This window comes from Bactrocera oleae, chromosome 4, assembly GCF_042242935.1.
Source record: "Bactrocera oleae isolate idBacOlea1 chromosome 4, idBacOlea1, whole genome shotgun sequence".
NCBI lineage: Eukaryota > Metazoa > Arthropoda > Insecta > Diptera > Tephritidae > Bactrocera > Bactrocera oleae.
The window spans coordinates 60,233,459-60,259,277 of NC_091538.1; the positions used below are offsets into that span (position 1 = coordinate 60,233,459).

At 33.8% G+C, this 25,819-nt stretch overlaps 2 protein-coding genes across 2 annotated transcripts in view; both read right to left on the bottom strand.

Annotated features, from left to right (window-relative positions):
• Positions 1-25,819, bottom strand: part of Dgk (diacyl glycerol kinase 1) — a 175,961-nt gene that overhangs the window by 54,378 nt on the left and 95,764 nt on the right. The window contains exons 5-7 of the mRNA XM_070109011.1: positions 13,018-13,216; positions 12,648-12,794; positions 12,323-12,508 (exon numbers count right to left, since the gene is read on the bottom strand). Coding sequence (XP_069965112.1) covers positions 12,323-12,508; positions 12,648-12,794; positions 13,018-13,216 — 532 coding nt within the window. The remainder of the gene's footprint in view (positions 1-12,322; positions 12,509-12,647; positions 12,795-13,017; positions 13,217-25,819) is intronic.
• On the bottom strand, positions 10,054-10,933 carry LOC106620971 (deubiquitinase DESI2). Its single transcript, XM_036357760.2, has one exon. It carries the CDS (start codon positions 10,803-10,805, stop codon positions 10,089-10,091), a length of 717 nt encoding a protein of 238 aa, XP_036213653.2. The 5' UTR covers positions 10,806-10,933; the 3' UTR covers positions 10,054-10,088.

Here is a 25,819-nt window from a genome sequence, read left to right on the forward strand (position 1 = left end):
AAAAGTTATATCCTAATACAAAATGTTCCGCTCTACATTACTTCAAAAGTTATCTGCAGTAGAATTTAGACATCAAATGATCTGAGCATTCATATTAGTGATTTATATTGTACATTCTATGTTGCTCATACGTCATGGTGTACTGGACGAACACAGTTCACTTGATGCACAACTTTGACTGCGTATAAGTTTGAAAGGAATATTTTTGAAAGATGTAAGTTTTTTTTTTGAGTTGAACATTTTTTTAATAAATAGAGTTTACCATAATTAAGTCAGAGATTGTCGTGATATTTTCAATTATATATGAAGCATGGCTCTTGAAAAAACATGCCCAACATATATATATATATGCAGCGACATATAACGCAAAATATTTTCGGATACATTTTTTTATGGAAGCTTATTTGTTTCAGAGAATATATTCTACTTGATTTTGGTCCTTGGTTCATCATATAACCTCAGCAAAATAACTTTAACAAGGTCAAATGGTAGCATGACAAGTGCTTAAGCTCAGGGTAAGAGCTCTGATTTTCGACTTTATTAAGTTTACTAGAAATGTACTTTACCTAGTGAAGACCATTTGTTGGATACACTAACTGATAGATGAATTTTCATTGATTATTTTGAGCTAACGTAACAAGCTTTACACAATCACATATTTTAGAGCGAATTCTCTAGATTTAAACAACCTGATTGATAATTATGCCAAATTTGATCTACTTAACTTTTAGCTCATCGTGTTTAATAATTTAAACGTTTACAGTTTTTTTAATTTTCAATTAATTTCAGTCTCAGCTTCTTCGATATCACCATTGCGGCTACAAGTTTCAAAATAGATTTTCCGCATTTAATAAGAAAGGATGAGAGTACCAACACAACCATCCAAGAGTAAACACCAATCAAATATATGTATTCTATAGCGTACTTGACATTTATTTTTAAGTCTTGTGGGTCATTAAAAACTTTGCATTGCTTTGGTGGTGTTTTTGTTAAAAGTAGTTTTCCTCTGGATATTTCACATGCCACTATAATTACAGTTTCAGCTAATTGTTGTTGCCAGTTTCGCTGCCATGCACATAACAGGATAATAAAATATTCAGTAGACCAGCATTCACATGATGTTTGCTTTTGTTATTATTGGCTTGAAAATTTGTGTTGTTTATTGTTTTATTGAGGCAGTGAGTTTGAAGTGTTGAAGGGAGGCTACAAGCTAATGGCGCTCTTTGTTTTGGTTAAGTTAACTAAAATTTACGATTAGGAAAATTAGGATTAAATATAAATATAGCCCCAATATGGGTGATATTGTTCAGAGGGTATGCCAAAATTTTTTTGTAACTTTTTCTAGCCCGGAATTTTTTTTAAAAACTAAATTATTTTATAAAAAATGTTTTTTTCTAATTTTCACAACTTTTTAATTTCATATTTGCCAGAAGGCTACTTTCATCTTGTTTTAAATTTAGATTAGAGCTGCCAATGCTTATCATTAGGCAATCCTGCTTAAAAATTTATCTCAGTCAATACGTTTCATATCTTTTAATTTTCTACTTTAGTGTTTATGTATTTATATGTTGAAATATATTATGATAGATTAGCAAGCATTCTTCAAATGTATGGCAACCCTAATTAAGTGATAACTATTTTTGTAATAGAACTTATCTAAATTTGGCTGTATTTAAAATTTAATATTAAAAGCTAATAAAATACAAAATTTAGTATAGATGGCAACCCTATTTTGACAAAAGTAGTAATTCAGTTGCTGTATTCTTTAAAAGCTAACTGCATATTCTTAGACTACGAAGAGTAGGAAGCTTAAATTTCTTCACTCATACTTTCTTTCTGAGATCTGATCTTGAGGCAATATATTGTATTTTAATGGATTCAGTTTGAAAAACAGTAATATTACAACGCAAATCGGGCATTTTTAGGCATTTTTGACATCGACAAAAAAAGCGCAAATAAGGAAGGCTCAACTACAGGTGCGCCAGATTTTATAACTTAAATAAAAAAATGCCGTATATTGAAAGCGGACGTCACTTAAAATTTTGTTCTTTTTATCATTGTAATATGAGTTGGTAATAATGAATAATATGTATATTATGTAGGAGCTTGGCTGAGATAGCTTCAGTAAATTACGAGATATTAATATTTAGCACATTAGTGGGTCCGGGTTACAACACATTCATATCATCAGCTATTTTTCTTTCTCAATTAATAATTACAATAGGCTTATAGCACTATATTTCTTTTACGATTACTGATTTTTCGGAAAATAAATTTTTGATGTTTTAAAACTTAGCAACCCTAAGAATTTTGCAATTAAAAATCTAGCGGCTCATGGAGTCTTAGTGTGAATATCAAATTGTTGATTTTTTTGAAAATTAATTTTCGAATTTGTTAAAATATGGCAACTCTAAAACGTTTTGCAATTAAAATTTTAATTGCGAATAGAATCTTGGTTTCAATATAAAATTTTTGAACTTTTAATTTTTCAATCTATGGCAACCCCAAAACATATTGCCACTAAACTTGTAGGGCCCTCGTGATTGTAGTCCTCAGTCTAAATAACACACGCCAAAAACAAAAATCTAAGTAAAGCAATTTCCTCCGTATCCATATCAAATTTATTTAGTGATTTTTTTCCGCCCTTTAAACAACTAAGTTTTGAGTTAAGTGCGTGCGGTTATAATTTTCCGAGCGGTTAACGCGAAAAGTGTAATATGCATTAGCCACTTTCGAACTCTTTCGATTTTTTGTCAGCTTAATCGCCTTAATTTGAGAATTACTTACACTTGCGTATACTTTTTACTAACGGTAATTATTTTTGGAAACATAAACACAGCGTTTCAATGCAGCGCTGTACCTTTTCTCTGGTCTCACGCATTACAAATTGTTAAAGTTTGCACCGCATTTTCAAACATCAGCATCAAAGTCGTCGATGTTTCCAGAATTTTTCATTTCACTCTCCGCCCTTTCTTGGTAACTATCTTTGCTTGCCTTTTTTGAGCTCAGCATGGCATTTGCTCACCCGCGCGACGGTAATGCTTGCAGTTGCCGTTACCATTGACGAGGGCTGACGTTGAAAAAGTGCCTGTCAACAAGCAGAAAACGCTCGCATATACATATATTATATATTCGTGTATATATGTGTGTGTGTGTACATAGTTGATGAATAGCATTGAAATCAGCAGATAAGTCCTTCTTCTGCGCCTCTTGACTCCACATTACTCTCGCTCGCTCGCTTTCTACCATCACTTTCCGCTTAGTGTTTGCGTGTGAATTGGCATTAATGCGCCATTCTAATTAGCTTATGGCTAAAATAACTAACTATCCGTTTTTGATTCGCAGAAATATACGAGCACCGAAGGCAAAAAGCCCGTGGCAATCAAGTCTCCTCTACCCTGAGCCAATGGCTTGTTGATACACTCTGTTATTCACTCTGAGCTAATTAATTGGCGGGATTAATTTGACGCTATATTTACTAACGCATAGCATTTCAAGTGTGGAGTACGTATATTAATCCATAGAACAAAGGCGCATAAAGCAAAAACAGAAAGCAAAAAAAAAAAACTAAAATGAAACATAAACCGAAATCAACTTCAACCAAAATTTATTTAAAGCCAAATAAAAGAAATATTAGCGCGGCTAGCAGTGCAAAAAGCGCAAATAATTAGCACTACTGCGGTGGAGCAGCCTTGGCTTATCGGTTGGTTGGTTGCTGGGCGCAAAAGTTCATTTTGGCTGCCGCAGCTAACTGCGTTGCGCTCTTCATTAAAAATGTAGTTGAGATAGGACATTTCGTTTGCGCTTCGCCGGCTTAATGTTGCTGATGGTCATGCTCGGAAGTAGGCTGGCTTTTAACGTATGGCTTTCTCAAGGGACGCTAAACAAATTGACGGCGCTGTAAATTATTCAAAGCGCGGCATGGTAAAAAATAATCTACTGATTGGCATGGCAGCGTAGTGTATGTGAGCTCACAGCATAGTGATGAAAAGATAAATAACTTTGGTGTGCATTCGTTTTTTGTATGAAATTTCTATGTTTTCTCTTGAACTTTTTTTGTTGGCTTTCAGCGCTTGAGAGTTATTATTTGGAGGTGCGCGCAATTTTGCTGGTGTTATCGAATATTTTTTCACAAAGCCGATATCTATATCTTTTTCATTTATTTTTGTTTTTTTTTTTTGTTTATTTTTTGTATTGAGAACTTCAAAGAGGTGTGTTCTCTTTCAGCTTTTAACTAATTTTTTTCATTATAATTAGCCGGAGTCATCCATCTTATGACTTAAAATGATGTTTCAACTATTAATCATATGAGCTAATTAATCGCAGTCTCTCCGTATATATATAGACTTAAGCTATCTTTATTTATTTTTCTGCATTCGGTCGTTATAAGTGTGAATTTTTATTTTGTTGCAATCTTTCACCTATCAAGCATTTTTCCTAATATGATATAATATAATCTATTCTTCCTATCTATCCAATATAATCTTTCTTCAGCCATATGTCACCTGTTAGCTCTCATTCTCGTCATGTCGTGCCTCTCATTCGACAAATATCATTTATAATCTTTCAACTGCCACCTGCAAACACTATCGAACAATCATTTCTTTCCATGTGTAAACGCGTTCTCTATCTGATATTACAATTGCATTCTGTCACTAGCCATTTGCAATTAATCACCTGCATTTAATTACCTGCTGAAGGGTCGTAATTCACTGTTGACTAAAAACCTGATGTGTCATTTTTCAGCGGTCATCTGTCAATATGAGTTCTGTCAAAATGTTTCAGAATGTTTTCCCTGTTGCCTTTTATATGGTACGTACTGTAGTTATAGGTACGCACTGAAAAAACCTTCGACTTTGTTATACTAAAAGGCATGACTTCAAAAATAAAACCTTTGGTAAGAATATTTTTGTAACAAAATTTCATTAAATTGACTCCGCTATTAAGGAGCACACGAATTGTGATAGCGACAATTTTTGGAACTAAAAAAAAACTACTGTATACATTTTTTCTTTAATTTTGCGGTATATTTATATACATAAAAAAAAATATACAATATTTATATAAATAATTAAAATTGTTCAGGAAAAAAATTAATTATTTTTTATTTAAATATTTTACATACGATCTTCGTTAGCGCTATAAAAGGACATCCCATGAATCCGTCCTTCTCCGTGAAAGAAATCTAAATACAAAATTCTCTATTAGAGAATATTGTTCGTACAATGTTTGTCGGTGTAAAAAATCCAAAAATTGAAAAATGGCGGCGTTTGTTTATCCAAAATTTTGGTCGCTTTTGGCCAGCCGAAATTCGGTCTTTATTCAGATCAAAAAACTAGTATTTCATTATATGAAGCGCTATGGATCGGGGATCGAACAAACTTCTAGTAATCCTAGTAATAGTAAAACAAATTTGGAAAATGTAGTTTTCAGAAAAACGCGTTTAAAATAAGCTCATGGAGATGATTGGACTGAGCGGCTATAATTTGGAAGGCTGTAACTCAAAAATTATTTTAGATATCGAGTTAAAGTTTTAGTATGTTATCTGTAAAGATATAATCTATCGAAATATAAAAAAATGCATTTTTTTTTAATTTCACACTAGGTATGAATACTTAACGAGAGAGAAATATATGTGTATATTTATGAGACATTTTCTTCGTTTTTGGGGAATGTTCCAACTCAGGCCCTTTGCGACCCTACTGCAAATCATCAACTATTACACCTCTTCACTTGACAATACAAAATTTATATTTTGTGTATTTTTCATGATTACCAAGATTTTAATAGATATTTGAAAAAATTTTTGAAGCGATTCATAGGCCAAAAATTAAATTATGTCTAATAGAGAAACGAAAAAGTAATGAAATTGTCTCTAAAAAGTCCAAACTACTTAGCGAAACCCCCTTTTGTATGGAAATATAACAGAAAAAAAAACATTGAAGTTGTAATCACACGCTCATTTTTTAAGCGCATTTGCACGCAGCGTGAATATTTCCCAACAAAAGCGATGTTCAAAATGGACAGGCGATTTATTACGTTTACGAATTTAAATTCTTTTTAATAGAGTTTGAAGTCAAAGGTATTTATTTTATGTTAAAAAAATAACAAAAACTAAGTTGTGTTGTAGTTATTCTTAAATCAATACTTTAGTTCTCCCTGTCAAATTTGCCTAGCAACGCTGCTGCTTTGCCTGCCCTGTTGTTGTGCTGTACTTTTGTGTTTTTCAATAATACTGATATATCTGCCGATATTACGGAAATTGATGAAGATTTAGTACTCAAAGCTTCACCTTTGTTGCAAGCCATATCTTCGGGTTTCAAGATTAATTCAACAAATTATGCAAGACTACGCTCTTGAAACCGCAAAGCAGCTAGTTCGAAAGTATCTCTGGTTTTATCTACCTGCATATCGGTTCATAAAATTATATTTTAAAGTTCTGAAGTTATAAAAAATTACTTGGTCCCGATTGGAAAGCTTTCTGAAGAAGCTGCAGAGGTAAGGATTAAATATATTAAGAGGTTCCGATTGCAACATACATAGGCAATTTCACGCGGCTTCAAATACAGATCTAATGAACAGGTTGCTTTTAAGCTCTTATCCTTTTATTACTGGGTACTGAAAACTTGCTTACAACCACAAATCAACGCTACTAAAGTCAGCTATGGATTTACTTGATGAGATAATATGAAAACTATTTATAATATTGTTGTTAGTTTTATCATTTTTTATATAAATGTTTTTCTTGGTTTATTTATTTGTTATCACAACATTTTTGAATACTACCAATCAATGCGAATATTTTTGACAGTGTGTATTTTACTTTTGTACTGCACTATTATTAGTAATACCACATCTAGTTTTCCTTAAAATAAAAAAAATTGATCGATCCGTTACTGACTGCTACTATGGGAGCTATATTATATAGTTGTCCGATGTGCCCAATTTTTTTTATAATACTTATATAGATTTTTGGTGAAAATTTCAAAATGCTGCCTCATCTAAAAGTATATTCGGCCGCGGCTCCATGCAAGTGAAACCACTGTGCGGTGGTATATGTTAATAAAATCACAAAAATATAATGATGCCTACAATACATTAAGGCGATATATAAAATAATATTACTATGCCAGCAGCTTGCTTAAAATACTTATACAAAATTTCGGAAAAAATAAAATTATTATCACATTTTGATGCTGGACCTTATTATTTATTATTAATTCAGCTAGTGAAAAAAAATTGCAAAATTAAAAAATTAAGTTTTCATTATATATGTATAAATATGTGTATGTTCATAAGAAAATTAGAAAATATATAAATTAATGAAAATATATATTTGTGTTTTTATATGTTTCTAATATTTATTTCCAGTTACCAATTTCCAATCTTATTGATTATGAAAAGCATTTTTTTTTCAGTGTAACATAATATATTTATAAATATTTTATATACATATTTTTTAATATTGATATTGCTATAAAATCAATCTTTTGCAAAAACAATTGAAAATAATTTTGAGTACATAAATATAACATTAAACAAATAGAAGAGCAAAACAGATGAATAAAAACCAATAATAATTTAAAAAATGTCGGCTAAATAATTCACGTGCGGAGCGATGAAGACACCGACCAGCAATGGAACCACCAGCGAATTTGTTGATTTAAAAGAAAGTTAGGAAAAAAAATCAATATGCGGAAAAAATTGCGCCTAAATTATATTCGTATAGATTATATATAATATATCATATGCATATATCACATACAACACATAAAATAACCTCAAGCACATAGTGGCACGAATCCATTACATAATGTATGATGTGCGCGTAACTCATACGCCTTTGCAGTAGAGTCGGTCAGGCGGAAATAAACATTGCACACAACAAACGTACGCACGCAACACGGACGCATCCAAACGCACGGAAACAGGCGTTTGACAAACAACGGTAATTTGATAAGCAGCACGCACAGTCATGATGCCTTTTGTAGCTCGCGCATTGCATGTGTGCGTGTGTGCGGCAGATCAATTTCAAATGCATAGCACTCTCTTGAGAGACACGTAGACATTAAGGGGAATCTTGTTTTTAACAGTATAAGGTTTTTGTTCCGACAGACGTTTATGATGAAATTCAATTTCGTAGATGCATTTGGTTAATAGCATTTTTGGTAAAAAGTAGCAGCCGCTATCTTGGCCTACATTTCTTTGGCGCCTACACATCAGCTTCTCTGAATGACAGTGGCGTTAAAGTCTGAAAAATTTGAACGATATATATGTGTGAGCATATACTTGTATTTGAGTATGGTATCTTTTTTATAACATTATATCGTTTGCTTGAATATTCGTTAATGTGTATTTGTAGGCGCGTTGACTTTCTGTGCCATACGAGTATGTTGCACGTGTAGACGTATCACATTAATGCTGTGACAAAAAATTGAAGTGTAAATAGAAATTAATGCTGTCGTGAGATTGTTGACGCAACTCAAAATCTGTAAGCATAAACGGTAAAAGCTATGATGTAGATGAACTACATAAATCACAGCTCAATCTAACTATACTTAAACACTGATTAATAGGGAAATTGTGTTATTTCTGCATTAATCAAACGATAACATTGAAAAACTTGAAGACACAGTGTTTGAAAATCATAATTTAGGCATCAGCGAGATGACAGAGGATATCAACATCTCTTCTGGTTCGACTCAACACATTTTGGTTAATGTTTTGGGTATGTCATTGCGTTACTCGTATCATAAGGCCAGACTATTTTGCAAAAACGATGTCGAGTAGAGGTCGAAAAAGCTAAGAACCCTAAATTCATAAAATGCATAAAAACTGGAGACGAGACGTGGGTTTATGAATTAGACGTCAAAACTGTCCAAAAATTTACGAAATGGTGTTTCAAAAATGAGCCGAAATCGAAAAAGCTCAAATTCACTGAAGCCACTGCAGACCCTCCGAACTGAGGCTTATAACAAGTGTATGGAAAATTTTATTAAACTATGACATACTTGTCTGTGTACCATAAAATTACAAGTAAATGTCATTAAGCTACAATACTTCAAACTCACTTGTAATAATGTAGTTACAACGCTGATGATTTAAATTCAATTTAGACTAAAAGATTAGTTTCATCATCTGACAAACCTAATCATAAGTGTTGTGATTATAAAAGTAATGAAAACATAGAAAATTGCATGCCAATGATTACCGTGAACGCAGTCATTAAACATTGGATTACAAATAGTAAAAGCGATTACCAATACTCTTATTGTAATCATATATCTTTTCATTAGAATAAAACATTATTTTAATATATGAAAGTTTGTAGTAATGATTACTCTAATGGTAATCATGAATGAACCGATTACAAAGAACTTAAATTTTAATTGCAATTTTAATTCAAAAAGCTAGCTGTTACAAAAACTTAAACTTATAACAAATAGATGTTTTAATCTACCAAACATTTGGTAATGATTAAAAATTATCAGTTACGAAAACTGAAACTTTTAACAATGTTTTAATCTACGAAATTTTTCATAATGATTACTGTAATCGTAATCATGACTAATTCGATTACTAAATTTCAATTCTTAAAACTAAAAATTACGGAAACTGAAACAAATTGATACTTTAATCTACGAAATTTTTAGTAATGATTACTATAATCGTAATAAACGTAAGGTAATATTGTAGATAATGCGATGATAAGAATAATATATTAGAAGTGTATGATTAAAATGTAAAATTGTAATTGTTAACAGTAATATTGAATTTTTTATAACAATGAGAAATAGTGTAGAGTTCCATTTAATTATAATTGCAGTAAACGGTAATTATAATGTAATTATGCAACTATGCGGTTAAAACAAAGTTTTAATGCAGTTTTTTTCAATATTATGAATAAATGTTTTTATATTAACAAAAAAGACATCGTTTAACGAAAACCATCAAAACTATCGACCTTAATAGCTTCTAAGGCACCATGGAAAGGCTTACGCTGAGTCAGACTAAGTATCCCTTTTTTTCAAACTCTTGAAACTTTCAAAAATGTTGTTATTCAATAAAAATTTAAACTTTTATTAAATTCATTTCTGTTTATTCAACACATTCGCATAAGAAGTCGCATTACTGTTATCCATTATGGTCACACTTTCGTGCAGCGTACTACGTGGCGTCAGCCAATCGCGCGGCAATAAGCGTTGCAAAAACGGCACATAACCGCTAATTGTTGCCAAACGATTCACCCAATTGGGTATACCCTTGCCGCACAGAAACTGTGACATATAATCGCAGAAGTGATTGCAATTGTTGTGTATCAAGTGATATGAATTCCCAGTGAATTTCTGACCCAACTCCTCGACAATCTGATACACCTGCTCGTTGGTGAATTGTGTGCAGCCCAACTGTATCGTTTGGCGAAATTGAAAATTAGGACCCAGATCCGCATAATCACGTGGCAACATTTCAAAAATGCCCGTAAATGGAAATTGATGACCACCATAAGCAAATTCGGTGCCATACAATTCGACACCCGAATGAAAGACACCGAGTCCGATGTAAGCGGAAAGCTCATTTATTCGTAATATATCGTAGACATTCAGCTTGACCGGTTCACAAGAGAGTCCCAGTCGCGCATGATCACAATTACGTGGTTGACGCCGCCTCGATGTGCCTGTTGTGCTGTTGGCTGTAGTTGTAGTTGCTGTTGCCGTTTCGGCTCTTTCATCATGCCTTCGCGTGAATGGTGATTCAAAACAGCTGCCGAAACTGAATTTGCTAAACTTTGCTTGATTCGTATGCATTTAAAGTCTTCTGCACGGTTTAGAAATATCTCATTTTATAAAATAAATGAATCAAAAATTGTAAAATGGAATTAATGTGAAAATAAAAACTGATGATTTTGAATTGAATTTTGAAACTTGTGACATTGTAGGTAGCAGAAAGAGAGCTAGAAAAAAGCAAAGTTGCTCGTAGAGTAGTAAATCTATTATATTTTCATTTATCTGGGGCACTCTGTCCCTCGAAATCGGGTTTAAAACGGACGCGCGGAGAGAAGAGGACCTTCAAATTAAGAATGTACATATAGCCGGAAGAGACCACCCAAGCTTCTTGATCAATGCTTTAAAGTTAAATATAGAGTCAACATTTTTGTCAATTCTCGAGATCCTTGTTCCTCACGTTACGTCATATTTGTAAAGGGTGTTTTTCTCTCTTCTTCAAGAAGACATTAAACTCATATGATTTAATTGTAACATCAAGAATTTCTCTCTCTTTCAAGATGTCAGTCGTCGCGGGCTTATCTGCAGAAAAGCAGCAGTTTTAAATCGTACGATCTTATAGGCCACGCCACAGGTCCAGGACGCGAGATATGGTTATATGGAAAGTAGCGACGCCTTGCTGGTACCACAAGTCGTTCACATCAATGTCCTCAAAACAGGCCAGAAAAAGTCATTAATTATGGCTCTATAACGTTCATCATTAACTGGCTTCTGTTTTGTAGAAATGTGGACCAGTGATTCCCTCTGTTGATGGATATAGCTCCAATTGTTGCGCGTGATGGTGGATGATCTACAGCAACAATATCATCTTCGGTGCGTACTGTACGGTCTCTCTGAGGAAGCGCGTTATCCACTAGAGTAAGCGTGGTCCGAAAGCAATCCATGGTTGCACGAATTACCGACTCTGCTGGGCGGTTATGTGTTGGTATAAATCAAATATTAGCTGTCAAAAAAACCGCTACATTATTCAAATTTGCTTGAGTGATTAATAGGAGACATATGATCCGATCACCACCGGACAGACGGACAATATCTACTAGAAGAGAATTTTTTTAGGTTTCATCCAGAGAGAAGGCCGAAATCAGCCAAGCAGTGTAGGACCTTTATTTTAGCGCCGTCCGAGGCTGGAACATACCGATTATTTGATTATTATTTAAAGATGGTGAAAGTGTAGTTAAGACTTTTTTGATCGCTCCGCCACTTATCGAACACATTTTGGACAGAAAGCTATGACACCGTTTCTTAGCGTTGTCAGCTGTCAACTACAAATAAGACAATTTCCAAGTAGACTTTAGGCCAAATAATATTATTTAGAAGTTTCTAAGTAGCTGTGATGTTATTCTTTAAAGAAAGCACTAATTGGGTTTCAGTGGAAATAAATATTGTTTAGATAGAAGAAATGCTAAGCACAAGTTGTCTCCAACTAAATTGGTTGGTAACTAATTTTACATAATTTTAAATAGTTAACGGTATATGTACCAAATATGTGCATATATAAGTTAATATCGTGAATAAGTATGTAGTTAAATGTCTGTACTCACTATCGATTTTGCAATTAACCGAATTGTTGCTCTTCTTTGATGAGTTACGTGACATCTGTGAATGATTCGCTTGCGAATGCGATGGGCTCGAATCAACGGAACGGCGCGCCACAGCGCTGCTCTGAAATATGGAGGGGCCACTCGCAAGTGGACTGGGCGTAACAGTTACCATCGGATGTACACTGCCTAGAATAGCGAGAAAGCAACAAAAAAAAATAAAAGAATATTGAAATAAAAATGAGCCAACAAGCGAAATTGAATTGCACGAAGAAAATATCATCAAAAAGTATTTAAACAAAATTGTTCATTCATTGCCACGACTCACCCGTCTTGCTGGGATCATGTGTCAAATGGCCACTCAATGAGTGCAGCTTATCGGTGATGCCATGAATCTTCTCCACGAAGGTGTGACGCGCTTCGCTTGCCGCTGGCGCTGCAATTTCAGCAATACTGCTGATATTCGGTATGGAGCCTTGATTGGCCGCACACAAAAAAAAAAAAAAAATCGGAAAGAGAGAATAGAAGAAAGCCAAAGGAAATGTATTAAATGTGGAATAGAATATATTTATTGCAGCCAATTTAAAGTGACACTTTTGCAATAGTCAATGGCTCTTGCTGCGCTTTCACTTTTCTTGTACACGCCTGCAGTCTGTTCTGCCCCTCCCATTTAGTACCATTAACTCGCTCTGACTCACCCTTCGTATGCGATGTGACGGCCGCACACGCCGTCGTACTGCTAATGGCTGCCATCTGATTGAGCGCCTTGCCGTGCAGCTGCGACTGTGTGACATTCGGCTTGAGGAAGGAAACGAATAGATGTTTGGCCAAGTCGACGGGTGTCTCGCAGTCGAGAAAGGCATCGAGGAAGCAGCGAAAGCCATCGTAGTCAATGTCCTGCGAACGAAAAAAACAAAAAAAAAAACCAATGTTATATTGAAATGAAAACTTTGCGAAATTCAATTTAAAGTAATCAAGTTGCTTAAAAGCATACCAAAAACCGAATTGCATTATTTTCAATACTCGTTTTCCTTTTATTTTTTGTAAGTGGATTTTATCCGCTTATAATAGTAGATTGCGAAATTATATTTAGTGTAATTGCCCACTCGCGGGCGTTGATTTTATAATATAGGATTGAAAGTTTTTTCCTTCTATTAGTTATCTCAAAACTACTTTTTCATTAAGGATAATATCGATAAAACTACAGAAATCGTCGAGACCGCATTTCAGTCAGCGAATCGTTGCTCAATTGCAACGAAATCGATCCGTTGCTGAGAATGTCAAGCGAAAACGGTCATGATCGAAATGCGGTAAGCCTACGCAAACGGTGGCCAAGCCGGGATTGATGGTTCAGAAGGTTTTGTTATGTATTTAGTGGAATTTTTGTTATGTATTGGGGATCAATAGTGGCTCCCCAGAAGCTCTGGGAGCTTGGTTTGAAGGTTCTTATGCATCCGGACCTGGCAACAAGTGATTACTACCAGTTCTTGTCTATGGCGAATGATTCTGCTGGTGAAAAATTCGCTTCAACAGAGGCTTGTGAAAAACGGCTGTGCTAGGTTTATGCTTATGTAGACGAGGGTTTTTGGAGTTATACATTTTATTTGTGAAGGGCTAACCATCACTTGCTTCTTTTTGCTGGAAAAAGGTTTTTTAACACAAAAAACAAAAAGCAAAACAGAGCAGAATTGAGAACATAAGAAGAGAGATAGCCTTCTGTTTTCTTGCACTGCGGAAACAAGCCTAAATACTGTTCGGTTTGCATTTTACTAAAGTTTGAACCATTTCTAAGGCTAAATTCTCCTACTATCCGCAAAAATTTCATACTAACATCTAAATTTATCGTAAACGAAATGATTTTATTATGCATAAAATTTCCGTAGACTGATTTTTAGTTAAAAAATTTTATATTTTTTTAATATGTAAAAATGATCGTTGCTAGTAGAAATTACATTTGCTAACTTTCTGTATTACTCAGTGTACTTTAAAAGCAGTGCAAATATACCGCGCCCAAAATTTACCTAAATATCAAATATTTCCATTTGTATGTATGCATGCAACACTGTGAATATCAAGTGAACGCTGAAATGACCAGGTAATGGGTGATTTCAACTCAATTAACATTTCAAAGTGCTGCTGTAGGTTGTAACCTCTCTCGCGGTTCCGTACACTCAAGGGTATGCAAATGTTATCGAACAGTTTTGGCATGTCAAAGGTTGCAGTTATGTACCTATATTTACCGCAATGCCGTTACACAATTTGTGAATTTTGTGCGCAGCAATTGAGTTTTGAGTGCGAAATTTTGGCACCTTTGTTACATTTAGATATGAAAACAGTGAACTTGTGAATACTATGACTCGGGTGGCTCGACGAGGAGCAGATAGTCACTATGCGTTGAATATTTTATATATTATAAAAAGTGGGCTGATATCTTTAGTATTTCTAACACTTGCGGTCTTTTTTAAGCAAACATTTTTACAATTCAATCAGCGCTGGGATCTTCTTGCAAACGATTTATGTTCTGATTTGTAATATTTTACTAAATCTATAACCGGACCGAATTCCTAAATGTATAATAAGTTTGTGGCTCAACTTTTTTAGAAGTGGTAGTGGAACGATAATACAATTATATAGATTGCCAATACAACCATAGATAATTTTCGTTGTGTTTTTTTACGCGGCACAGTTCTCAAATGGTTTATAACAAAAAAGCTATAAGTTGGCTTGAACATTTTAAGGCCAAAGAAAATTATAATTTGTGTTTTTTTAATTTAACAAACTGAAAATATATTACAAATAATAGTATTTGTATTAAGGGTTGCCACCTGTTAAAAATTTTAAGTAAAAAATTAAAGCAAAACCGATTTTCTAAAATGTGAGTATCAGAATTAGGTTTAAAAGGTTGCCAATTATACATATATATTTTTAACGAAGGGTTGTCACTTATCTGACTAATTTAATTACTGAAATTGTATTGAAAAGTTCAATAAAAACCAGAAAAAACGTTAAATCCGACCCATCACAAATACACAAGTTTCGAAACAAGAACTTGATTGTAATTGGTCAGTTTGTATGGCAGCTACATGCTACAGTAATCTGATCTGAAGAATTTAACTTGGAGAATAACCCATGCAAAAGTTCGTGAAGATAGTGGGTCCAATGAAAAGTTTTCTATACAAGAAATTGATTTTGATCGTTCAGTTTGTATGGCAGCTATATGCTATAGAGGTGCGATATCGGCGTTGCCGACAAATGAAAAGCTTCTTGCAAAGAAAAGGACGTGTGGAAAATTTTAGATCGATGTCTCAAAAACTGAGGGGCAAGCTCGAGTATAGACGAACATATGCACAGACATGGCTAAGGTGACTCAGCTCGTCACGCTGATAATTATACCCTAAAAAGGGTATATTAAGTTTGCCACGAAGTTTGTAACACCAAGAAGGAAACGTCGGAGACCCTATAAAATATATACATAAATGATCAGCAAGATCAGCTAAGTTAAGCTATCGATCTGAAATTTTGTACTTGTCCTTTTCTCACTAAGAAGCTGCTCATTAGTCGGAAAGCATATAGCTGCCATATAAAACTGAACGATCGGAAGCAAGTCTTTGTATGGGAAACTTTTTTATTTACTGTGCTATCTTCACAAAATTTGGCATTAGTTATTTTCTAAGGCAACAATGTAAATTCCGAAGAAATTGTTTACTTTTTTTTTTGACGAGGCATCTTAACGAAATTAGATTGGAATCAAGTTATTATAAGGAATCTTTGTATCTGTGAAGGGTATTATAGCATCGGTGCAACCAAAGTTAACGTTTTTTTTTTTTTATATACACTTTATAGGGTCTCCGAGGTTTCCATCTGGGTGTTATAGTCCTCGTGGCAAACTTAAATTTGACCGAGTTGGGGATTGAATATTTATAGCCAATACTTTCTATATTAATAAAATATAAGAATTTAAAGACTTTTCGTGTTTAAAATCAGTTAAAAAGCAAGATAAAAGGTGAACGCTCATGAGACAACAGTTACATTGGCTTACAACACGAAATTGGTTAACAGCAATTTCAATTATTACATTATCAGATAGCTACCATACATGTAAATACCTTGTAAGCTTATACACATACACCCATAAGTCTATACATATTAACTCTAGTACATAAGAAACCCACAACACTGAAGTAACAAGTGAAATCATGCGAATGCTGGTTAAAGCAAAATACAGGGAATATCAGCGCGGTTAACTATAAGCTTACAACTACAACAACAACATCAATTACACTTATACATGTGTAATTTCCATAAAGTCAGTCATTAGAATATAAGTGAATGAAGTGGAAAATTCATTTTGCCACTTACCACTTTGTGACTTGCTACATAGTACCACTTACCACCTGCCACAACAGCGAGTACATATCGCAATTGGAGGTAGCGCGTATTATTGAGAATGCATGTGTTGGTAAATGGTCGGAAACGTGCTATTATCATATGAATACATATACTTGTATGTATGAATGTGGGACTTAATTGCTAATTTTCGTTTGCAGCTGACCACAGAGATGATGACTTACAATATAGGTATACTTAATTACAAATCTTTTTTTTTTTTTGTATGACTTACCCGTAAATAAACTAATATATGAACATATATGGATTTGAATTAGGTCTCAGCAAATACCATTTAAATACTTTCTCCAATAGTAGGACTATAAAATTTTTGAAAGTTTTCTAGTAAGCCAAGCATATGAAATCATAATATTACGTTCGAGTTCGATTGTGCTACGAAAATTATTTCTTGCATAGTACTCCATGCGATTTAGCCGAATTGAGCTTAATTGTAATGCTTTGAGATCATAGAATGAATTCGTTGAAAACTGTCCATCATTAGTTTCAGTTTTAAAATTTCTCTTAGAAGAGCCTTAAATTAAAGAAAATATACAATTGTTATTTTTTTCGAGGATCGATTTTGAACCTTTATAGCAACTGTCATATGAGCTTGACAGACAAATATGACACAACTCTGAAATGGGAGGAAAACGCGAATAACAGCGTCTGAATTCCTAAAAATAATAATGTTTTCAATAAACTTAATTTCGAAATTGAAATGCTGATATTTTGATTTTGGAGGCTACTTAAAAAAATTAGTCTAGCCCGATACCGAGAAGAAAAATCCATTTTACGTATCCAACATATTATCTGATATAGTGTGTTCATAAAGAGAGTTTCATTAGAGTTGAACTGATGCTTGTTTTGCCTTAACCCCGAACCGTTCTATGTACTTTAAATAAATCATGATCTACAGCTAAGAATCACCTCGGAAGAAAAGTCCTGTTTTTCCTCATTTAACAACAATTATTGTCCTCACAAATTTGTTATTTACTAACCAATGTCTTTCAATTATCGAAACAAAACTAAAACTGTCTTGCTTGGTATATTTGTCTGACAGCTACCATATAGGCTATGGTGGTCCAATATCGACGGTTCCGACAAGTGAGCTGCTTCTTTAAGAAAAGCATGTGAGACATTTCAGATTTATATCTCAAGAGCTAAGGGACTAGTTCGCATATAGGTATACAGACACATAGATAGACAGAAGGTCATGACTAAATCGACTCAGCGCGTCACTCTAGCCATTTATATATATAGGCTGGGTGTAGCAAAATTCGTGACAAACTTAATGTACCCTGTTCAAGGCAAAAATATATTTGTACAACAGAAATGAAAACAATATTAAAACTTTATGGATGCCAACATTGATTTGCCCCTAATGAAGCACTTATATTTTCATATTTGAGGATATAAGCCAATACTCCTGCTAATATTTTGCGGTCGCTATGGTAGCGCTGACCAAAAGATATTGATACAGACATTGTAGCCACACACTACAGAGTTGTAGGCATCTTCGCCACGTTCCAGCACTCGATTGAGCTTGGAGACGAGTTTTTTGTTTGTTTGTTTTACAATCGAATTTCTGGTGAAATGTAATTGCGCTGAAAGTTGAAGTGGATACAGTGAGCAAGTAAAGTTGGAGTGAAATTTCTTTTAATGAAAATCATAATAATCGTTGATTTGCATTCAGTTGATTTAACTTGATGGAACTTTTATTTACTTCCTAATTTAAAAGTTGGAAAACGAATAGAAATTGAATTTCTAGTAAGTATATTAAGTTTAGCACGATGATTGTAACACCCAGAAGGAAACATAAGAGAATCCATCAAGTATGTAAGTATATAATACATAAATGATTGGCAGGACGAGCTGAATCGATTTAGTCATGTCCGTCTGTTTGTATACACGCGAACTACTTGTAGTCCCTAAATTTTGATCCTTGCAGCATAAGAAGCAACTAATTTGTCAGAATCGTCGATAAAGGACCACTATTTCATATAGCTGCCATATAAATGGATTAGTCAAACTTAAGCTCTTGTATTTTTTTTTGACAAGATATTCTCAAGAATTTTGTTCAGACATTTCTTTATTTAGAAATAATTATTTTTAGAGGTTTGGAGGGTCTTCAGGGTAATTATTTGTTTCTTCAAATTTGAACTGCGAAATATTTTGATTTTATTTCTTTTACAATCAGTCTTCCATAGCCTAGACCCAAATTTGGTACTAGCCGAAAGACAATTATGACGGGATTTATTCTCGTGAGAGATTGTTTATTTCTTTAGCTTACGGTTTTACTATAATCTACAAGTAGACTCAAACCCATGAAAAATTTATAGTCAGCCAAGAATTCAGCCCTTTTGCTAGATTGATCGTACAGTTTTTTCTATCCTGGGTTTTACTCTAGCATAGACTTAAACCCTTGTTCTTATTCAGTCTTTTAGCAAGGTTTAATAAAATGTAATTAGGTTGTAAATATTTTCCAAATAAAACATTATCAATTATTTTTTTATTAGTTTTCCCAAATACCATTAAGAACGAGTTTTTTACTTTCACTCTTTATTCCCACTTACTGCACTATGTCCTCAGCCTTAGGTAATCGATTGCTTGAAATCAAACCCAAAAGTGACGTTAAAGAAAATTTTCGATTATATTTGCGCAGCTTAAGTATAGCATATAAAGCTATGAACGTAGTGATTTAGAGCAGTTTTAGTAATGAATCTATAGTTGGACATTTTGAGATATTAAAAAGTTTGTGCTAATCCTTGAAACTAGCTGAAATTTAATTTAAGTTTAGAATTTAATTTGCGCAATAAATTTTTATTATTTTTGACAGACGAACATATTTGCTTTATCGCAGCTACAACTCTAATCCTTTATATTGTATATAAAAATAGGCGCTTGTCCTTGAGTATTTTTTTCTATTCTCTCATCGCTGTAATAACATAAATTCGAATCGATATCCCTTCAAATGTATTCCGAATAATGAAAACGTCTTCTGGTTAAAATATGTCAAGCCGAATAAAGTTACACTTCAATTACCTCTGCAGAGGGCGTAGTAGTTCGTGGAATTCACAAAAGTACGCCTGCCAGCCAAAGCTAGTACATATGCTCGCTATGTTTGTTGTCTGTTTGTATATATTATATGTACATTGTACAATCATGAACAAATATATTTATAATATTGATCCTGCACTTTGAAGTACGCCCTTAGAGTTGCCAAAGCAACACTGCTTGACACATAACACAGAGCAGCGGCAAGTAGGAGGGAGGTAGATAGAGATTCTGCGAGTCGCTTGCTGTTGAAGTTAAAACTAATCATCTTCACCAATAAATCATAAAGTTTACAAATTTATGCCTCACTGCAAATCGTAAAGTTGATTGCGCAAATCCTTTTAATTGAGCAGGTGGGCGTTGCTGAAGTTAGGTTGAGTGACGCGGCTAAAAGTGGTTGGGCGTTTATGGATCAGTAATGATTTATTCGTATTAATTTTGTATTAAAGTTTCAGTTGAGTGCAGATTTTAAGTTAACTAATTAAAGTTTGTTAATGAAAAGATTTAAAAATGTATTAGGTAGTTATATAAGAAACTACCCTGGCACGGCTAATGAAATCTCAGAATTGCAATGAGTTCTTGATATTCGAATATCCACTTTTTTATGGAGATGGAGTAAAATAATTGGTGATGAATGTAGTATATATAATTGATTAATAGGTTTAATGGGTAGATTGCTAAGGCTACAAAATGCAACGAAGTTCTTGATTTCTTTTATATAGTAGCTCTGCAGTTCAAATTCCATAAGTTTGAAGTAAGCAAAGTTTCTAGAAGGTACTCTGCCTGAACCTTGTACCATGTGGGGTACAGCAGTAATATAATTTTACTCAGTCTGTTGAAGAGCCAAGTGTTCAGGGAGAGCTTTTATTTCACTGTATTAAGCTTAGCAATTTCTTGCTTTCTATATACATATGTGGGTTACAGAAACACCTTTGAATAAGATTTTGCTGGAAGAGAGCTTTCGCACTCTTTCGCGACCTTACATCTGCTGACTAAATATAAGGTGGATATTCCTCTATTTTCGATTTATTTCTATTATTCTATTATTGTACTTTTTTCGATATATAACATTGATTTGAAGCGTAAACAACAATAAGTTTTATTTCCTGAACAGGGTATATTAAGTTTTTCACGAAGCTTGTAACACCCTGAAAGAAACGTCGGAATCCTATAAATATATACTCGTATATATAAATGATCAGCATGACGAGAAGAGCCGATTGAGGCATGTCCGTCTGTATGTCTGTCTGTATACATCCGAACTAGTCCCTGAGTTTTTTTAGATATCGATCTGAAATTTTGCATACGTTCTTTTCTCGCCAAGAAGCTGCTCATTTCTCGCCAAGAAGCTGCTCATTTCTCGGAATCACCGATATCGGACCACTATAGCATATAGCTCACATAAAATCCGAACAATCGAAATGAAGGATTTGTATGGAAATTTTTTTTTATTTGGTGAGATATCTTCAACAAACATGGCATGGATTATTGTCCCAGGCAATGGTGCAATCTCCAAAAAAATTGTTCAGATCAAGTCGCTATAGCATATAGCTGCCATACAAACTGACAGGTCAAAATCAAGTTATTCTAAGGGATATTTTGTATCTGTTAAGCGTATTATAGCTTATGTGCGGGACTACTGACCAGGAACTCTACCGACAACAACTTATTAAATTGGATAGAGCGATTGTCGAATCCGCCCAAAATTTGCGACTAGGCCTGTGGTATTAATTTACTTCATTGCAATTCTCGGTCTCATATTGAAAGACTGGTTAAAAACAAATTGAAAACAGCGACTGGGAAGTTTTGGCTCACCTACCTTATAGTCCAGACCTTGCTCCATCGGACTACCATTTGTTCCGGCCGATGCAGAACGCCCTCACTGAAATACAGTTCATTTCAAAACAGTGTATAAAAACTTGATTAATTCGTGGTCGTCAAGCTGACCCAGATTTTTTGGGGTGTAATTCACAAATTACCAAAATGATGAGAAGGTGTTATAGCCTCAGATGGGCAAAACATTGAACAATACGATTGTACATATTTTTCTTAAATAATCGGTAAAATTTTGAGAAGAAAATCGCACTAATATAGTTATATATATATATTATTGTTTTGGAAATTTTTTCACCCGGATATGAAACCTCTCCGCACACAGATAGTTCATAAAGTTCATAGAAATCAGAGTTATTTTTTGAAAATTTCTCTCTTTGGGAAACCCTCTTAAGCTGTTCGTCATCACCTGTATTAATACTGACTCCTACTTAGGGGACCAAGAATGAAGAGTTACCTGCGAAGTGTAATAGTTTTTCGAATATTCGTATACAAAAAATGACTTTCTTGTTTTCAGTAACTACCAAAAGGTAATTAAGTACAATTGTATTAAGTGTCAATTGTAAAATACTCAACCCAATCAATTTGTCATCAAAAATTTTCATGTTTCACTAAAATTGTTTATTTAATAGTTGTTGTTGTAGTATTTAAAATCTTCATCACAAGTATCAGTTTACAGTTCTTGGAGGGATTTTAACTACTTGTCGCTTTTAACTTTTTCTTAAAAGTATGCAACTACTGCTACTTTTATGTATAAAGTTGTACGGCAGTGATCAGGCTTCTCCAGTGACAAGTAAATTGTTTAAGTATCTATGAAAGTTAATAGTTACTGACACTATATCAGCAAATAGCAAAAGTAAGTTGCTATTTTGGGAGTTTTCAAGCTTAAAATGCTTAGAAAATATTTCTTACAAAATTGCGAAGCTTTTCTGGTCAAAAAACACACTTAATTCCAGCTAGTTTGGAAAGAAAATAACGCTTTACACATTCACTTAACATAATCATATACAATGGCATAAGTATTTGCTTGTGTTTGTATATACTTGTATGTGTGTCCAGTTATTTATTTATCAGCAGCGTAGAGTTGTCTTCTAAAATCCGCTTAAAGTTACCTTGCAAATGCTTGACGTTTCACTTCAACAAATTTCATTTAATCTCTTATTTAACACTTGTTAGCAGCGAGGGAATGTATTTTTGGCACACACTTGTTGGTTACACTCGTGTGCTTTACACATGCACACACACACATACCAATGTTGCATACATGGGGCACCTGCAAAGTTATTTCGTTGCCGGTAGCAGGTGAAAATGCTTGCCAAAAAGGTGTTGACTGCCGGTTACACTCACATACACACACAAACTCATACATATGTGTGTGAACTCATTTCAACATCACCACATTTACCGCAAACAACGGTACGAATATAGCAAATTGAAAAATCCTTCAACAAACTAATTTATCTTTTACGGTATTTCGTGACGAGGTGAATCAGGTAAGCCAATATGTACACCGCATGACTGACTATATGAACATGTCAGCAGCAACAACACAAACTTACATACACAAAGCATACATATGCATATTGGCCCTTGTGTCAAAATTGAACTTTTGGCAAATCGATACAACATTGCAGTCAGCGCCGTAACGGCATTTTGTGTTAATGGCACGCTTCATTGGCACTCGACCTGGCACTCGTTCGGTTGGCTGTGGAGCTGCCACTAGTTTTATTTTTAGTGTGTATGAGTAATTGTGGCAGCTGCCCAACTTTCTCTCCTTTTTCACCTTTCGCCTCATAGCTGACGCTGGCCATGCTTCGCTAACCCGAACTGAAGCGCTCTAATCAAGCGTGTTAAATCTCTCAGCTCCTTTGGCTGCTTGCCGCTTACTGCTAAAGTAAATAAACATGTACATGCATAACATACATATTTATATGTATACATATTCGTATATGTATATATTTTAGGTATTTGTAAGCATGTAAACACATGCGTTGTGCTTTTCTGGTACAAGCTTTGTAGATTTATACTTCGATGCCTGACCGATTGACTAGAAGTGGTCACTTGTAGTTGGGTTATGGTCGAAAATGTACTTTTCTCGCAAATGTAATGTGGTTATTCATATATATGTTTGTATATGCATAAGTATATATGTGCACTAATGCATCTCTTTGCTTGTAGCATGTAGAATAATTCATTTACTGGAACTTTATCAGGAATCTCGGGTTAGGTCATATGTTACAAAACTCAACTTATTTTTTGCAGAATACAAATCGGAAAAAAATTAAACAGAAAACTAGTGCAAAAATCAAAATGTTAGTAATTTCCTCTTAATCTAAAGCTAAATCAAGTAGAAAATATGTGTAAGAGAGAAACACATAAGATCGGTTGTAAATCAAAGTAAAGAGAGTCATTAGTAGAAATGAATGAAGATTCCATGCTGTATTGAATAACTGACGGTATTTTGCTGGAGATAAAGTATGGAGATAAAAAGAATATATTGAAATTTATTAAAACAACAAAAAAAAGTTAACTTTAATACCCTTCACAAATACAGACTATTCATTACAAAAACTTTCGGCTTAGAACAATTTTGGAGATTACGCAATTGCCTTAAACAAAAATCCACGCAAAATTTTGTGAAAATATCTGCTCAAATGAAAAAAGTTTTTCTACAAGTCCTTTATTCCGATGGTTCAGTTTGCATGACAGCTATATGCTATAGTGATCTGAATTTCAGATCAATATTTCAAAAACTGAGGGACTAGATCGAATATACACAGACAGACAGACAGTAAATCGACTCAGCTTGTCACGCTTTTCATTTACGTATGTATATTTACTTTATATCTGTTACAAAATCTCAGACTGACAAAAGCCGGGCAGTCGAGGAGGAAGTGACAAAATGTAGTAATATAAAATACAATTTTTGGCGTTAAGATCTGAGATCTTCATATTCAATATCTGGGTCTTGAATCCTGTTTCGACCACCTTTAAATGAGAAGTGAAAATTTTCTTTTTATATCATCATTGCTGCTTAATTCATATAATGTGAGGTGAATTAATCAGATATCTTATATGGGAAGTAAGCGCGGTTGTAGTCCGATTTCACACTGTACTGCAAAGATGTGAAGATAATAATCTGCATCAAATTTGGTTGAAATTGGTCCAATAGTTTCTGTGATATAGGATTTCAGATCTAAAAATGGGCAGTGCTACGCCTGTTTTTTAATTTTTAGATCTGTTGTTTTTTTTAGAATGTTGTCGCCCATTAAGTAATTTTCAATATAACTTTTGAATGGAGGGTGGGCGTGGTTATTAACAGATTTTACTAATACAAAGTGCTGTTTTCCGTCTTGTCATACTACGGAATTACTTGATATAGTTTTTGCTCTTTGGAAGATATGTGTATTAAATTTATTAAAAAATAGGGTCTATCAACTTTTCTGCATTTTTTTGTACCTCCTAACCGTGATCATCTTTAACAATTAAAAATTAAAACGTAATTGGTTTCCTAGTTATAACATTTCATACTTTCTCGATTGAGGCCATTTTGTGAGCTTGGTATTAGTCCGATGGTTTTAGGTGTTGCAAACAAATTTTGGGTGAGTATGTACTCTGTATAACTACTATTTTCGAGAGTAAAAATGTTAATTTATATAATCATTACATGTGTTTCATTTCCAATTATATAAGAACTTCAAATTTAAAAAAAGTGATTTTCGATCGTCTACGTTCAATTTACTTTTGTTCACACTGGGCATATGAATAATTAAAGTGACGTTACTTAATATTATAGTACTTTTTTCGTACAAATTTTTGTAGCTGTATAAATTTTTACATTTATCTTATGAGGAAATTTCCGAAATGCTATTAAATACTTTGCTAAACTATATTTTTTATAATTTTATTGAAATCACTTCATAATAATTTTAAATAATTTCCTCAGCTACTTCTCGCTTACCAATATTGCTGTCGAGGTCATGTGAAATACTAACTAAACGTCCTGTTAACCTTCGGAATATTTTCCACCCATTTAAAGTATTTTTATTGAGCGTTTTGCTCACTAACCATATGTTTGCTTAGTTTTATGAGCCAAGCACTACTAAAAACTGGAATCAGTGCGACGAAAAAGTATTTAGATGAAGTGTAATTTTTGCTTTTTACCATGCTTTTTGTTTTTGCTTTTACGTCCCAAAGTGTTGCTTTTTCGGCTTAAAGTGTAACATA